The sequence below is a fragment of the Gymnoscopelus braueri genome, assembly GCF_963280865.1.
Source record: "Gymnoscopelus braueri genome assembly, chromosome: 20".
NCBI lineage: Eukaryota > Metazoa > Chordata > Actinopteri > Myctophiformes > Myctophidae > Gymnoscopelus > Gymnoscopelus braueri.
The window spans coordinates 23655665-23671964 of NC_137622.1; the positions used below are offsets into that span (position 1 = coordinate 23655665).

Genomic DNA, 16300 nt, shown 5'->3' on the forward strand with positions numbered 1-16300 from the left:
AAGTACTAATTGGTCAGATGGTAGTGAATGTGTTGTTACGTATGTGTTATAAGCAACCCAATGTAGAAATATTTTTGTAATTCCTTCCAGGCACAAACATTTCAAAATAAATGTTTTCATTAAAGACGAGCTTAGAGATTATTTCAGGTCAGAGTTTCATTAGGACACCACACCTATACCAACCTGAGTGTTTTCTTATCACTGGCATAAGGGTGCAGTGTAAAACGTAACCATTTTTTCAATCATCTTCTCACCTGTTGGCTTTCAAAGGTCCACGTGCTGTCAGGTAAAGACGCATCTAGAACGTTCATCATCTCCTTAAAGTCAGTGGTGCTGCTGGGTTTTACGAAGGTGAAATCACTGTATTCTGACATGGGAGAGAGACACGACCTGAACGACTGACTCTGAGACAACATGTCTCCTCCCAGGACCTCAACGTACTTAATAGGCCCGTCAGTGTTGAGCTGGATTTGTAGGTTTCTATTGGGGTTCTTGTAACCGTCCCAGTCAGTTCGCCTTATGCAGCAACTACCGTTGCCTCCACTGTTCCTTATGCACTTAACAGCTAAGATTAGAAATGTAACAATAGATAGCACGGACACCGCAGCCAGCGAGAGAATCAAATAAAGCGTTATTCTCCCACTTTTCTTAATGGGCTCTGCTTTCTTCCGTAGATCCAAAATAGGCTCATGGAGTCCATCTTCTAGTAGGATTGACACTGTAACTGTGGCAGACTGGACTGGTTCTCCGTCGTCTTTGATCTCTATAATTAGCCTCTGAGAGGAGTCATCCTGCTCGTATACAGCGCGTTTAGTCCTCACCTCTCCCGTGTAAAGACTGACAGTGAACAGAGAGGCGTCCGTGGCCTCCGCCAGTTTATAGGAGATCCAGGCGTTATGGCCCGAGTCAGCGTCCACGGCAGTCACCTTAGTAACCAGGTGGCCTGCTTTAGCCGAGCGAGGCATCCTCTGATGAGAGAGCGAGCCCAGAACAGCGGAGGAGGGGTAAATAACAGTGGGGGCATTGTCGTTCTGGTCTAGTATAAAAACATTTACAGTAGCGTTGCAGCTAAGAGACGGAGAGCCCTGGTCCTTTGCCTGAACCCGAATCTGAAACACCTTGAGTTTCTCATAGTCAAATGAGTGCATGCCATAGATGCTGCCATTATCAGAGTTTATATAGACATATGAGGAAACAGACAAATCCTGCACTTTGGAGTCTAAAATAGAGTAGGAAATCTTAGAATTTTCACCTAAATCCAGATCAGTTGCTGACACAGAGTAAAGAATTGAGCCTGCTATTCCATTCTCCTTTAAATACACATTATACGTGGGCTGGGTGAATATAGGATGATTGTCATTAACATCAATGATGCTGACAGGTATAGTTTTTTTACTAGTCAGGGGAGGGGATCCTGAATCTGTGGCTGATATTTCAATATTATACTGTGAGAAGCCCTCTCGGTCTAAAACACCATTGGTAACCAGTGCGTAATTATTAGAAAATGATGGTTTAATACTAAATAGAGATTCCTTTGGCAGATGTAAGATCACTTTGCCATTATCACCCGAGTCAAGGTCTCTTGCACTGATCAAAGCTACTACGGTGCCACTGGGCGCATCCTCACGCACCGGCTTCGGCTGAGAGGTGAGAACAATTTCGGGTGCATTATCGTTAACGTCTAAAACTTCTACATGCACACTACAATGCCCTTCCATTCCAGGAGTGCCTTTATCTTTTGCAGTGATGTCTATTTCATAATTTGCATTTTTTTCGAAATCTAATTGACCTTTTAGAAATATTTTTCCCAATATAGGGTCGATATGAAACACAGACAGAATACTTTCTGGTGTGTGCAATCCAAATGAATATTCTATTTCTCCATTTTGACCATCATCAATGTCTGTCGCTTTAGTTTGTACTATCAATTCACCATCTGCAGAATTCTCACTGACAGATACTTTGTATATCGGTGTTTCAAAAACGGGAACATTATCATTGATATCAAGAACTCTAATAGAGAGCTGAGTGGTGCCAGATCTCACCGGATTGCCTCCATCAATCGCTGTTAATAAAACTTTGTGGACAGCCTTTTTCTCTCTGTCCAAAGATTTCACCAAGACCAACTCGGGAACTTTCCGCCCACCAGCAACGTCTTTAATCTTTATATTAAAACATTCATCTTTACTGATATAATATGACTTCAATGAGTTACTCCCAACATCAGGGTCTAATGCACTTTCTAAAGGAAAACGTACCCCTGCAGCTGTAGATTCCGCTATTTCTAACGTGACATCATTTGATGGGAACCGAGGTGAATTATCATTGATGTCCTGTATTTCAACTTCAACACGATAAAGCTGTAATGGGTCCTCGATGACAACTTGGAGAGGTAGAACACAGCTGGCGCTTTGTCCACATAAAGCCTCTCTGTCTGTTCTCTCATTCACCACCAGCTCGCCCTTCCCCGCATCCACACTGAAATACTGCTTACCAGCCTCCGAGGCGACACGCAGTTTACGGTCAGAAATCTCAGATAGTCCTAAACCCAGATCTTTAACTAAATTTCCTACCACGGAGCCCTGTTTTAGCTCCTCTGGTATTGTGTAACGAATCTGTCCCTCTATTGTACTCCACATGAGAAAGAAATAATTCCACCATAGAGCCTGCCATCTCCAGTCTCGGTATCCGATTGTCTTTGTCATCCCTGGACCGTTACACTGTATCATTATCCATCAATATAATGTTTAGATCTAAGAGCATTATATCAAAATCCATCACCTGGAAGATATTCCAACAGAACCATCACCGACATATTTGTGCATCGCTGGGTGCAAAACGATATACTTATTTATATATATAGTATGCGCGTTCGATCCTCTCCCTCCCGTGTCTTTGAGCATTGTGGTGCTGGAGATGCATGGGGGAGGGAGTAGATCTCTTTGTACAGTTCTCTGTGCTATTGGTGCAGAGATTCCCCCTCTAAACACCAATACGAGGGAAATATAGAGAGCTCTTAAAGTCACAGAAGCCTCTATTTATACACACAAATTATTAATCGACATAAATGGTACGTCAATTGATTCTAGTTAAATGACCCACAGTATGAAAAAGCATATACATTAATACAATAAAAAACAATATTCATACTAAAAATAATGGTAATTTGAGCTGGGCCACTAACGCCTTGAGGTAGAGTATGCATTTAAGGGTTAAATATTATATTTATCCAATGATTAGCAAAACCCTTAATAAGATTTTAAAAAATGTACCCCAACGGATTAAAAATAAATAAATAAATAGATGTTTAGTTTCATAAGTGATTGCATAGGCCATTTTCGCTAGATTAATTTGCCCATTTCAGGTGAAGGCCGCTGTCCACAAAAGCGGTGCTGAATTAACGCTTTATAGGCCTGCTTGACAATGTTATGTGCACATATCATTGAACGATAGAAAAACGTTCATGCACTCTATCCTATTATTATGGTTGTATTTCTTCTAATGTGTTGTTATTCAGCTTGGATGTGGCAGGCATGAGTGTGTCTGTGCAGGTCTGTAATAAATAGATGATTGGTGCGGTAACCTCCTGCTCAAGCTCCTAATTGTCTAACCACTAAGGAAGTTGGCTAAAAAAATAAAAATTAAAAAAATAGCTAATGGTGCAGGCAGGCAGTGGGCGTTCACCTGAAATGAGCATTTTATTTGAGTGACATTTTCTCGTATAGGGCAGACCTACGCAATCACTTTTAAAAAGAAACATCTATTTAAAATACAAATTTCCGTGGGATTTGTGTTTGGGATTTTGGATTGTGTTTTGCTTGTATTTCTATTTAGAACTTTTTCAAGTTCTAATAGATCCATGTGATTGAAAAATAAAAATGAATGAAGCAAAAAATAAACATTATTACACAGAAAACCAGACAAAGAGATAGACTGTATGTAAATTTACATTCTCCATATGACTGGCCTGTATACTGCCCTAGACGAAAGGTGCAACTACTGTACTTGGGCTTTGTAGGGCAGTAAAGCCATACTGTAGTTAATTTATGGCTTACACGTTGTTTTACTATATATGACGAACAGTGCGTACCATTGACAAATCAGGCACAATATGGAACGTCACAATTCTTTTTCGTTTAATGTGCTCACCTGCTGGCTCTCAAATGTCCACGTGCTGTCAGGCAAAGAAGCGTCTAGTACGTTCATCATCTCCTTAAAGTCAGTGGTGCTGCTGGGTTTAACGAAGGTGAAATCACTGTACTCTGACATGGGAGAGAGACACGACCTGAACGACTGACTCTGAGACAACATGTCTCCTCCCAGGACCTCTACGTACTTAATAGGTCCGTCTGAGTTGAGCTGGATCTGCAGGTTTCTGTTGGGGTTCTTGTAATCATCAAAGTCACTCCGTCTCATGCAGCAACTATCGCTGCCTCTACTGTTCCTTATGCACTTAACAGCTAAAATGAGAAAAGTCACGAGAGACAGCACGGACACCCCAGCCAGAGATAGAATCAAATAAAGTGTTATTCTCCCACTTTTCTTATTGGGCTCGGCTGCTTTCCTTCGGAGGTCCAAAATAGGCTCATGGAGTCCATCCTCTAGTAGTATAGAAACCGTGACAGTGGCAGACTGGACTGGTTCTCCGTCGTCTTTGATCTCTATAATCAGCGTCTGAGAGGAGTCGTCCTGCTCGTATACAGCACGTTTAGTCCTCACCTCTCCTGTGTAAAGACTGACAGTGAACAGAGAGGCGTCCGTGGCCTCCTTCAGTTTATAGGAGATCCAGGCATTATGGCCCGAGTCAGCGTCCACGGCCGTCACCTTAGTAACCAGGTGGCCTGCTTTAGCAGAGCGAGGCATCCTCTGATGAGAGAGCGAGCCCAGAACAGCGGAGGAGGGGTAAATAACAGTGGGGGCATTGTCGTTCTGGTCCAGGATAAAAACATTTACAGTAGCGTTGCTGCTAAGAGATGGAGAGCCCTGGTCCTTCGCCTGCACCTGAATTTGAAACACCTTGAGTTTCTCATAGTCAAACGAGTGCATGCTGTAGATGCTGCCATTATCAGAGTTTATATACACATATGAGGACACAGACACGTCCTGCACTTTGGAGTCTAAAATAGAGTAGGAAATCTTGGCATTTTCACCGACGTCACAATCGGTGGCTGACACTGAGAATAAAAGTTTACCAGGTTCATAATTCTCTTTTACGTAAATGATATACAATGTTTGTGAGAATACAGGTGGGTTGTCATTTACATCTAAAACATCAATTGAAATTTCCTTTTCATTTGTCAGGGGTGGGGAACCTGCGTCCGTTGCTCGAATTGTAATTTTATATTGGGGGAATTTCTCTCGATCAAGTTTAGTGTTTGTAACAAGTGCGTAATTATCAGAAAATGATGGCTTCAATTTAAAGGGACTTCCTGTGGGTAAACTTAAACTCGTCTTGCCATTATCACCAGAGTCAATATCTTTAGCATTTATCAGGGCAACTACAGTGCCCGGGGGAGAATCCTCCCTAACAGGACTGGACAGAGAGGTGAGAATAATTTCTGGAGAATTGTCATTAACGTCTTTTACCTCCACGTGAACTGTACAATGGCTATCCATAGCAGGAGTTCCTCTATCGGTTGCTCTAACATCAAATTCATATTTCCTTGACTTCTCATAATCCAAGCTATCATTGATATGTACTGCCCCTGTATGAGGATCTATTGCAAATGTTTTAAGTATAATTTCCAATGTGTCCTCAGCAAAAGAATACAATACTTCTCCGTTTTCTCCATCATCAAGATCAATTGCTTTAACCGTCAGAATTTCGCCACCTTTTAATGAATCTTCGTTAACAGGGACTTCATAAAGTGATTTCTCAAACTGAGGTGGATTATCGTTTATGTCCAACACATTAATAATAACATCGGATGTTCCCGATCTTACAGGATTTCCACCATCTAAAGCAGTGAGAATGAGCTTATAAAATGCACGTTTTTCTCTATCCAAACCTTTTTGCAGAACTATTTCTGGCATTTTTGTCCCGTCTTTGTTAGTTTTCACATTCAATGTAAAGTGCTCGTTCTGGCTGAGTTTATAGGATTTTAAAGCATTTGAGCCCACGTCTGGATCCACTGCGCTTTTAAGAGGAAAGCGAATTCCGATGACTGTCGACTCTGCAATATTCAAAACATGTTCAGGTTTGATAAAAACGGGCCCATTGTCATTTATATCTTGTATTTCTACCTCAACACGAAATAGTTGCAAAGGATGGTCAATGATCACTTGCAGAGGTAGAATACAGCTGACGCTTTGTCCGCATAAAGCCTCTCTGTCTATTCTCTCATTCACCACCAGCTCGCCCTTTCCCGCATCCACACTGAAATACTGTTTACCAGCCTCAGAGGCGACACGCAGTTTACGGTCAAAAATCTCAGATAGTCCCAAACTCAGATCTTTGGCTAAATTTCCAACAACTGAGCCCTGTTTTAATTCCTCCGGGATTATGTAGCGAGTCTGTCCAGCTATTGTACTCCACACGAGAAAGAAATAATGCCACCAAATAGAATGCCATCTCCAGTCTCTGTATCCGATTGTCTTTGTCATCCTTGCACTGTTTCAATGCCCTATTTCCCATCAAAAACAAAGAGATCCACGTTCAAATCCATCGCAAACCAATATAATCCAACCGATTGCCAAATTATTGGCAATATTTACAAATGACATTTTTTACCCTTCGACAGAACGTATAGGCATATCCACTCTCTCCTTCGGTTTTTGTAGCACTGTGAGGGTTACAGTGCTGATGCTAAGGGGGGAGGAGTAGATCTCTTTATACAGTTCTGCATGCTATTGGTCAGATCCACTCTCTTTGAACCAATAAGAACGTCAGCGAGCAGCCAGCGCTTTTAGAGATAAAGGATAACCTGAGTTAAATATGTCAGTGGAGTCTGGAGAGACAGGATGAGATGTCTATCGATGTATGCTACAAGTAGTTTATTAAAATAGGTTGTATGTTCCTGCTATGCATAGTAAGACACACAAAATAAGTCTTTCTTTAACTCAATGAGTTCTCATTAAAGGCATTTTCATAATTGGATTCAGATTAATACTGTATTAGATCCAATAAATCAAAGTAGAACACCAACAAGAAGCATGAAATTATTAATCAACTCTTTTAAAAGACAGATTACAATTATTGACAGGGCCAAAGGTCTGGAAAAAAACACCTGCCTTTTTGACATGTGGGTATTTCTCACTCTTGCTTCAATAGGATTTAATTCCTCAAACCCGTTTTTATTTTTTTTTAAAAGAAGAAAAGAAAATACCCCGATATAGCCTACATAGGCCTAGAATTGTTAATGAAGTCTGATGGCTCTCAAAATATATATTAAACACACCAAGCATCACAAAATAGGGCCTATACCACATTCATCAAAATGCAATTCTGATGCTGGTGTTCTCACTTATATTTTTTATATCCATTGTGGCATAATCCATAATTAAGTGCCAAGCACGTAAATGCATGTGACTGGGGGTGGGGGCGTGTCTAACATATGGCACAATGAACCTATATATTACAAAATTCAAGTGAGAACACCAACATCAGCATTTTGATAGTAGGTTTTGTGTTTTTTAGAAAAATCTATTTTCAATAAGAATCGTAAATATAGGCCGTTATATTGCAATATAAAAGATATAAAAAAATATTCTGAGGAATGAAATCCTATCAAAGTAAGAGTGAAAAGAACCCACTGTCAAAAAGGCTGGTGTAGTCCTTTAATTTTAACAGGAAACCCGGACGCTGTCCATGGTGCTGAAACAGCCATCCATGCAGAAAAACAACAACCGTCAACGGCAGAGCTCAATCAAGTCAATCAAAAAGCAATAAGCAGCAATCGTGCTGGCATATTCAACTGCAGAAACATGAGCAGAAACTACAAAGTCCATATTTTATCTTACTTACACAAATGACCTATCAGAAAGCATTAGACAGACAATAAAAATAAAATAAAAACACAATGCACTTTATCTCTGCTCACCTGTTGGCTCTCAAAGGTCCACGTGCTGTCAGGTAAAGACGCATCTAGAACGTTCATCATCTCCTTAAAGTCAGTGGTGCTGCTGGGTTTAACGAAAGTGAAATCACTGTACTCTGACATGGGAGAGAGACACGACCTGAACGATTGACTCTGAGATAACATGTCTCCTCCCAGGACCTCCACATACTTAATAGGTCCGTCTGAGTTGAGCTGGATCTGCAGGTTTCTGTTGGGGTTCTTGTAATCATCAAAGTCAGACCGTCTCATGCAGCAACTATCGCTGCTTCTACTGTTCCTTATGCACTTAACAGCTAAGATGAGAAAAGTCACAAGTGACAGCACGGACACCGTGGCCAGAGAGAGAATCAAATACAGTGTGACTCTCCCACTTTTCTTATTGGGCTCAGCTGCTTTCTTCCGTAGATCCAAAATAGGCTCATGTAGTCCATCCTCTAGTAGGATAGAAACTGTGACCGTGGCAGATTGGACTGGTTCTCCGTCATCTTTGATCTCTATTATCAACCTCTGAGAGGAGTCATCCTGCTCGTATACAGCGCGTTTAGTCCTCACCTCTCCTGTGTAAAGACTGACAGTGAACAGAGAGGCGTCCGTGGCCTCCGCCAGCTTATAGGAGATCCAGGCGTTATGGCCCGAGTCAGCGTCCACGGCCGTCACCTTAGTAACCAGGTGGCCTGCTTTAGCAGAGCGAGGCATCCTCTGATGAGAGAGCGAGCCCAGAACAGCGGAGGAGGGGTAAATAACAGTGGGGGCATTGTCGTTCTGGTCCAGTATAAAAACATTAACAGTAGCGTTGCAGCTAAGAGACGGAGAGCCCTGGTCCTTCGCCTGCACCTGAATCTGAAACACCTTCAGTTTCTCATAGTCAAACGAGTGCATGCTGTAGATGCTGCCATTATCAGAGTTGATGTACACATATGAGGACACAGACACGTCCTGCACTTTGGAGTCTAAAATAGAGTAGGAAATCTTGGCATTTGCTCCCATGTCAGCATCGGTGGCTGACACTGAGCATAATATTTTTCCAGGCGCATAATTCTCTTTTACATAAACAACATAATAAGGTTGGGAAAAAACTGGTGGGTTGTCATTTACATCTAGCACGTCAACAGTAATTATTTTCTTACTAGACAATGAGGGTTTTCCCGAGTCAACAGCATTTATCTGTATGCTATATTGGGCATTTATTTCACGATCAAGTGGTCCATTCGTTACTAGTGCGTAATGCTTGGAGACAGAGGGGTTTAGCTTGAATGGAGACTTTGAAGATATGCTCAGCTTTATCTTACCGTTATCACCAGAATCTGGGTCTTTGGCACTTAACAAAGCTATAACTGTTCCGATGGCAGAATCCTCTGCAACAGGTGTTGTCAGTGACATAACAATTATTTCAGGTGTATTATCGTTAATGTCAATTATTTTTATTTCAACACTGCAATGTCCATCCATCTGAGGATTCCCTTTGTCTTTAGCAACGACGTCAAATCTATGTAACGAATCATTTTCGTAGTCTAAAGCCCCTTTCACAACAATAGCCCCAGAGGAAGGTTCTATATCAAACAGTGATGTAATAAAATCAGCTGTTCGATCCCCAAAAAAGTATTCAATTTCTCCATTCAAACCTTCATCTGGATCAGTTGCTTTCACGTGCAATATTTCCGTCCCTGGCGTCGCACTTTCACTAACATTAGCCTCATAAACTTGTCTCACAAACTGCGGTGAATTATCATTGATGTCAAGCACCGTAACAGTGATTTCAGACGTCCCTGAACGTACAGGATCACCACCATCAATTGCAGTCAAAATAAGAGTGTGCACAGGTTGTCTCTCTCGATCAAGAGATTTTTCTAAGACTAATTCGGGGGATTTTGTTCCGTCTTTGTGATTTTTAACATTTAATTTGAAATGGTCATTTTTGCTGATGGTATAAGTTCGTATGGTATTGGAAACAACGTCTGGATCAAGTGCGCTTTCCAGGGGGAATCTTGCACCTGGATTTGTTGTTTCTGATATTTTCAAAGCACTTTCTTTTGTAGTAAAATTCGGGGAATTGTCATTGATGTCTTGTATTTCAATCTCCACTCGATGCAGCTGGAGTGGGTTTTCTATAACGATCTCCAAAGGCAGCAAACACGGCACTCTTTGTCCACACATTTCCTCCCTGTCTATCCTCTCACTCACCACCAGTTCTCCCTTCCCTAGGTCCACACTGAAATATTGCTTACCAGACTCCGAGGTTATGCGCAATTTTCGTCGATAGAGTTCAGAGACAACCAAACCAAGATCTTTGGATAAATTCCCTACAACAGAGCCCTGTTTCAGTTCCTCCGGGATTGTGTAGCGAGTCTGTGCGTCTATTGTACTCCACAAGAGAAAGAAATTATGCCACCACAAAAGCACCTGCCATGCAGGCAGTCTATTCCACATTATTCCAGCATCAAAGGCCATTTTCACCCAAAATTATCCTTTTAAGGGTTAGGTGATAACAAATAAAATAATATGTTCCAATGTCGATGCCTCCTCATATTTTACAATGATGGACATGCTTTGTATCCGTATAAGCATCCCTCTCTATCTTCTCTGAGGATTGTAAGGGTTACGGTACTGAAGCTGCACGGAGGGGGGGGGGGAGTAGATCTCTCTGTACAGTTTTGCATCCTATTGGTGCACAGAGCCTAGTGATTTCCACCAATCGTGGTACTGGTTTCAACAAGCGTCCAGAGCCCCCAGTGACGTATCAATTATGATGCACCATCCGTTTTGTACTGTTGAGAACCATTGAATCACATGAAACGTTCAAAGACCACTGCTTATCGTTTGAGCACCATTGCCAACAAATCATCAATCATTTAAAAAAATGTTTTATTATTAGTATCATCATCATTACTATAAATGTTAAAATATATAATTTCAGGATGATTAAAATCCTGACAAAATGTATGCATGACAGCACACAGCAAGACCATAAATGGCGAAGTATGGTGGATTATGGATAATTGTAGAATCAAACACAGAATACATTGTGAGTGGATGTATGCATATTGCCTATACATCTTCTTGTCTGCACCCTGTAATGTCTCTGTGGCTGACAAGGCTCTTCGTTGCCTTCCTGTGGTCAGAGAAAGATAGTGCACCCTACACAAGTTCTCACGTAACCAGGGCACTCTGTGAGGCTCAGAAATAATTATGCCAGCAGTCGACATAAAATACCCGTATGGAGGTCTGTAGAGCAAACTAAAAGGGAGGAGGAGCAGAGCGTATGTAGGTGGGTGTTTTTCCACAGTGGTCTCTCTCTCTCGCTCGCTCGCACACACACACACACACACACACACACACACACACACAGACACAGACACACACACACACACACACACACACACACACACACACACACACACACACACACACACACACACACACACACACACACACACACACACACACACACACACACACACACACCCCACTAACCATGATGGAACGAACAAGCTCCGCATTGACGTAGTCGTCATCTACCAATCAAATCAATCTAAAATGTAGAGCAAACATGCCTCCTACTCCTAGGTCTGCCTGCCAACAGACAGCACTAGAGCTGTGATTTATTCTAGACTATAATGAAATGTCTAATTACTATAGTTTTTTTACAATTATGTGAAACAGTAAACAAAAAAACGAATAAATGATATTAATTACCATGATAAAAAAATAAGCAAACATATTTGCTATAGATAGTTATTATTATTCTTTAATGCAAGTGCTCTGAATAGTCGAGGACGACAGAGGGAGATATAGAGAAGCCACGTGAGAGACCGGTAGAGGGAGGGGGAGAGGGCTGCTTCACAGAGATTAGTGGAGCTGGTTTCAGCACCAGGAGGGTGGACAGCGCCACACAGGCGGACAACTCGTGCTGCTGCAGCGAGGGAGGCTGCTTCTCGGCTCCCATGCAAAGAGCACGTTACAGCAGGCATGCTTGAAGTCAAAACAACACTGTTCCCTTGCTCTCGCTGAACGGCATGATGCCGAGGCATTTAAAGACCAATAAACTGCACCAAATCGAGGGCAGGAGTTGTTGGGATGTGGTAACAAATGTGTTATATGTTAATGATATGCTTCTATGGAAATATATAGGCACATATTGGTGATAATTAGTTCAAATACAGTATGTGATAATGTAAACTCCCGTGACACAATACGCCTTACCTTATCCTAGGTATTTTGTATTTTTAATATGATAGCTTATGAGTTAATGACACTAGGCAGCAAATGATGAACAACATCGAATTTCAGAGTCAACACATTCAAGCAAATACAAATGCCATTCATACTCTATGTATCCCTGTATTCAGCCTCACCATAGGTGCTGGCAGTGTGTTTGAGGTGTAAAATGTAGAAATGATATACTAAAGAATTGAGCTCCATGAATAGTTGCACAGTGATGTATTGATGCTTTGTCATCCAGTTTGTCTTTCATGACTATATTTAATTAACAATACCACGTTCAGCTTAAAATAGCCTTTTCAGTATAGTGAATTGCTTTTGTGGGTTTGTTTTGATCAATAGTGGTTGTTACTTGTGTCTCTATGGCTGCTGTTCATTCAGATAATAGAATTACCACCTTTTTTAGATGAACAGAGGCACCTCTAAATAATGCTGATTACATTTCTAGCTTACATTTCTAGCTTATTGTCCTTGCATGACACAATGGTTTGTTTCTGACCAGATGTGTTAGTCACGTGATTCTCAAGTTGTTGATTGTAAACAAGCTGTTCTATCCACAGACAGGCAATAAACTGTTGCAAGACGTGGCATGCACAATATTACATCTACAAGTTAAAAGTGGTCATACCAAGACATTGGAATCAAAATGATTCAATGTATTTAGTTAATGCCTGTATATATCCATTGTGTTTGTCCAATTCATTCCCCAAATAGTGCTTGACTGGCTCAGATCAGGTGACACTATAAACAGTTACAGCTGGAAGTAGACAGGATACTTGGATTTGTAATCTGACTTATTGTACATCTGCAGATCTTTTTTCTTTTGTTCAATTTTCTCGATTTGTGCAGGCATGTACTAGCTGTTGCTTTATGTTGTTGCATTAATTATTCAGTAAACAGATCCAGGCAAGACAAATACCACTCACTTTGTCTGTGTGATAATACCACCACAGTAGCATTTAGCTGCAAGTAACATAGTTTACTCTGTATGCTATTTGCAGAGACATAGACATCCAAGCAACTCAAATTGGTTATTAAAAAGGACAAGTTAAGGCCAACATTGTATTCCATAAAATGTAAAATAGGGCAACCATATATTGAATTTAGATGTCCCCAGACGTATCAGTAGGCAGAGATTTCTGATCATCTGGATTGGACAATCTCCTGCAGAACATTTAGGAGAGGCTTAAGCCTGGTTTATACTTTGGCACACGACGGTGCAGCTTGTCGAACATAGCTGATCTACAAGCTCACAGGGCTTGTAGAACAGCTATGTTCGCCGCATGACCCAGTCGTACGACCAAGCATTTATCAGGCATTTGTCTTCTGTAGCCTCTATTACCCGCTGCCCATGACAATACTATAGAGCCAAAACATCAGACAAAAAGGTTCACTGTTCAAATACATATGGAGCTCTATTTCTTCATGTGACCTAAGAGTTAAAAGTATAAAAAGTCACTGTTAATGTGAAATTGCATGGTGAAATGATAACTTGATCAATCTTAATCAGTCTGTCAGTATAACGTGTGTGTGAGTGTGTGTTTGTTTAACCACATGAACCCTATATAGTTCTTTGATCAGAGTCCCTCAGGGTCTATAGGCCCCATCCTTGTTTACCTCTACACCAAATCTCTGTTCCAAAAATAGCCGATCACCTAGCTCACAATGTGAGAGCCTGTAGATCGGCTAGTTTTGCCGAATGATCGCCCCCCAGAATAGGGACGCTGGGGTTCATGTGATTAATGGCATTGTGGTGAAATAAATCAAGCTAGGAATATTTCTTACCTTATTTGGAGAGACAGGGATATGACATTGAGACAGGAAACAAACAGCAGAACAGCAGCAGCAGAGGCAGGAAACATGGAAGAGAACAAACAGGAAACAAATTGTTGGTGAGACTGGTGCTCAGTATATATTATGGCTTTGGGAATCACAGTAACCAGCATACTTACCTTCTCACCCACCAGTGACAATGTTAATGTACTGAATGTGATTATAGTGTTAGATGTTTGATATTGATACTTGCTATATTTCCAGATAACATCAATATTGTACATCAATACATACACAAGTAACAATGTATATACTGTTCAGTATGTGTGTGTGTGTGTGTGTGTGTGTGTGTGTGTGTGTGTGTGTGTGTGTGTGTGTGTGTGTGTGTGTGTGTGTGTGTGTGTGTGTGTGTGTGTGTGAGCAATAAGTAAGCACAGTGAACATAATATGGCAAAGGGACAATGTAAAGATGTATCTGTCGTTTTCACTTGGTACACATAAGCAAGTTGAGAACTTATGAGAACTTATAAAAGACTTTGGTAATGATAATGAACTCAGGTCACAGAAAAACTGAGAGAAAGAGAGAGACAGACAGACAGAGACAGAGTCTGACAGAGACTTCGGAACGACAGGGAGGGAGAGAGTGAGACAGACAGACAGACAGACAGACAGACAGACAGACAGACAGACAGACACAGACATAGACAGAGAGATTCAGTGAAACAGATAGGCATGCATATAGATATAAAGAGAGTGAGAGACAGACAGACAGACAGACAGACAGACAGACAGACAGACAGACAGACAGACAGACAGACAGACAGACAGACAGACAGACAAACTGTATATTAGCATAATTGTCTATGACCAAATAGAGGGGGGTAGAAGTAATAATGATACTAGTTGTGCAAGTGTAAAAAGTCATACAGGCAACTTGGGAGGAGAAATGAAAAGAAAAATAAGGGATCATCAGAGAGATCCACTGTAGAAATTGAACACCACTATCAACCTCACCCCATTTGGATGTGAGTGGGGCCAGTGCCAATATATGACCAGGCCAGCCAATAAAACCCTACACTGTACCACAACCAGAAGTATGGAACAGAACCAGGAGTACCACAGTATAGTGCATGGATGATGGTCATCTGCTGCAGAGAGACACTACCCTACTAGCAACAGCAGGGGGCCTCAAGGCGATGCCCTGGGATTAAATGATGCCTTTTTAATGATCTGCTTACATGCTGTGGCCAAGTGTGTCAGGGGGGGCTGTTTACACGTGTGTGTGACTGTGTGTGTGTGTGTGTGTGTGTGTGTGTGTGTGTGTGTGTGTGTGTGTGTGTGTGTGTGTGTGTGTGTGTGTGTGTGTGTGTGTGTGTGTGTGTGTGTGTGTGGGGTGGGGTGGGTAGTGTTCAGCTTTTCAGACAAAGCAGAACAAAGCAGACAGTCTTACTGTCAAAAAATCCTTATGAGAGATAGTACACGCCTACCTCATTGTCTGAGTACATGAACAGATTACAACTAACAAACCGCATGACTGATTTATAAAGAGAGTGGCACTCAAGCACACACACGTAATATGAATATAATATAAAAAAAATGGATATATTACACATACAAAAACAAAAAACTGCATTTCATTATCTCAAAACATTAGCAAAAACTGGAAACAAGCCCCAAAATAAAGCCAATATATAAATATACATTTAATCAGACACAAATAGGTAGATTGTTAAATCCTACCCCCACCCCAAACATCATGGACCATTCCCTCCCCTTCCCCCACCAACCCAGACCTGAGCGTGAGGATGCTGCATCTCTCTGCCCCAACATAGGGGTCCATCCTGCCTTCCCTCTACCAACAGCTGTATGGGATCTATCACACACAAGGGGCTGCATTTGCTGCTGCCCCCCTGTGGACCAAAGAAAGGTGGTACAGCCCTGCCAGTGAGTCAGCTTGTTGCTGTGGCAACACAACCCACTTGCTTCCTGGGAGCTGGCAATGATGAAAAAAGAAAAAGAAATGGAGCTATGAAAAAAAAGACAACATGATTTTGGCATCACATATATTCTTATTTTTCAGGATGAAGATGTGTCCTTAATAGACAATGGCATACAATATTCAATCACAACTCACATTGCCAGGTTACATAAACTAATCTCTTTACAAATGGTTGCAAACTGACACGGGAGAGAGCTTTTCACTTTCACATTGTGAACTACATACAGCAGGCATGAATTAACACAGTATGCCA

The 16300-nt window shown here is 41.4% G+C and overlaps 2 protein-coding genes across 6 annotated transcripts in view; both read right to left on the reverse strand.

The window, feature by feature from the left end:
* LOC308075518 (protocadherin gamma-C5-like) overlaps positions 1–16300 on the reverse strand; it is a gene marked incomplete at its 5' end in the record, with an annotated part of 117743 nt that overhangs the window by 34766 nt on the left and 66677 nt on the right. Inside the window, one exon of one of the 5 annotated variants that reach the window (XM_080415439.1) lies at positions 255–2729. The exons of the other annotated variants lie outside the window; for them this stretch is intronic. Within the exon in view, the coding sequence (XP_080271565.1) occupies positions 255–2729 (2475 nt within the window). Of the gene's footprint in view, positions 1–254; positions 2730–16300 lie in introns of those variants that run through there. 5 annotated transcript variants of the gene reach the window in all.
* LOC308076332 (protocadherin gamma-C5-like) lies at positions 4120–6603 on the reverse strand (the record flags this gene model as incomplete). The annotated part of the gene is made up of 1 exon (XM_080416570.1): positions 4120–6603. One exon carries the CDS (start codon positions 6601–6603, stop codon positions 4120–4122), a length of 2484 nt encoding a protein of 827 aa, XP_080272696.1.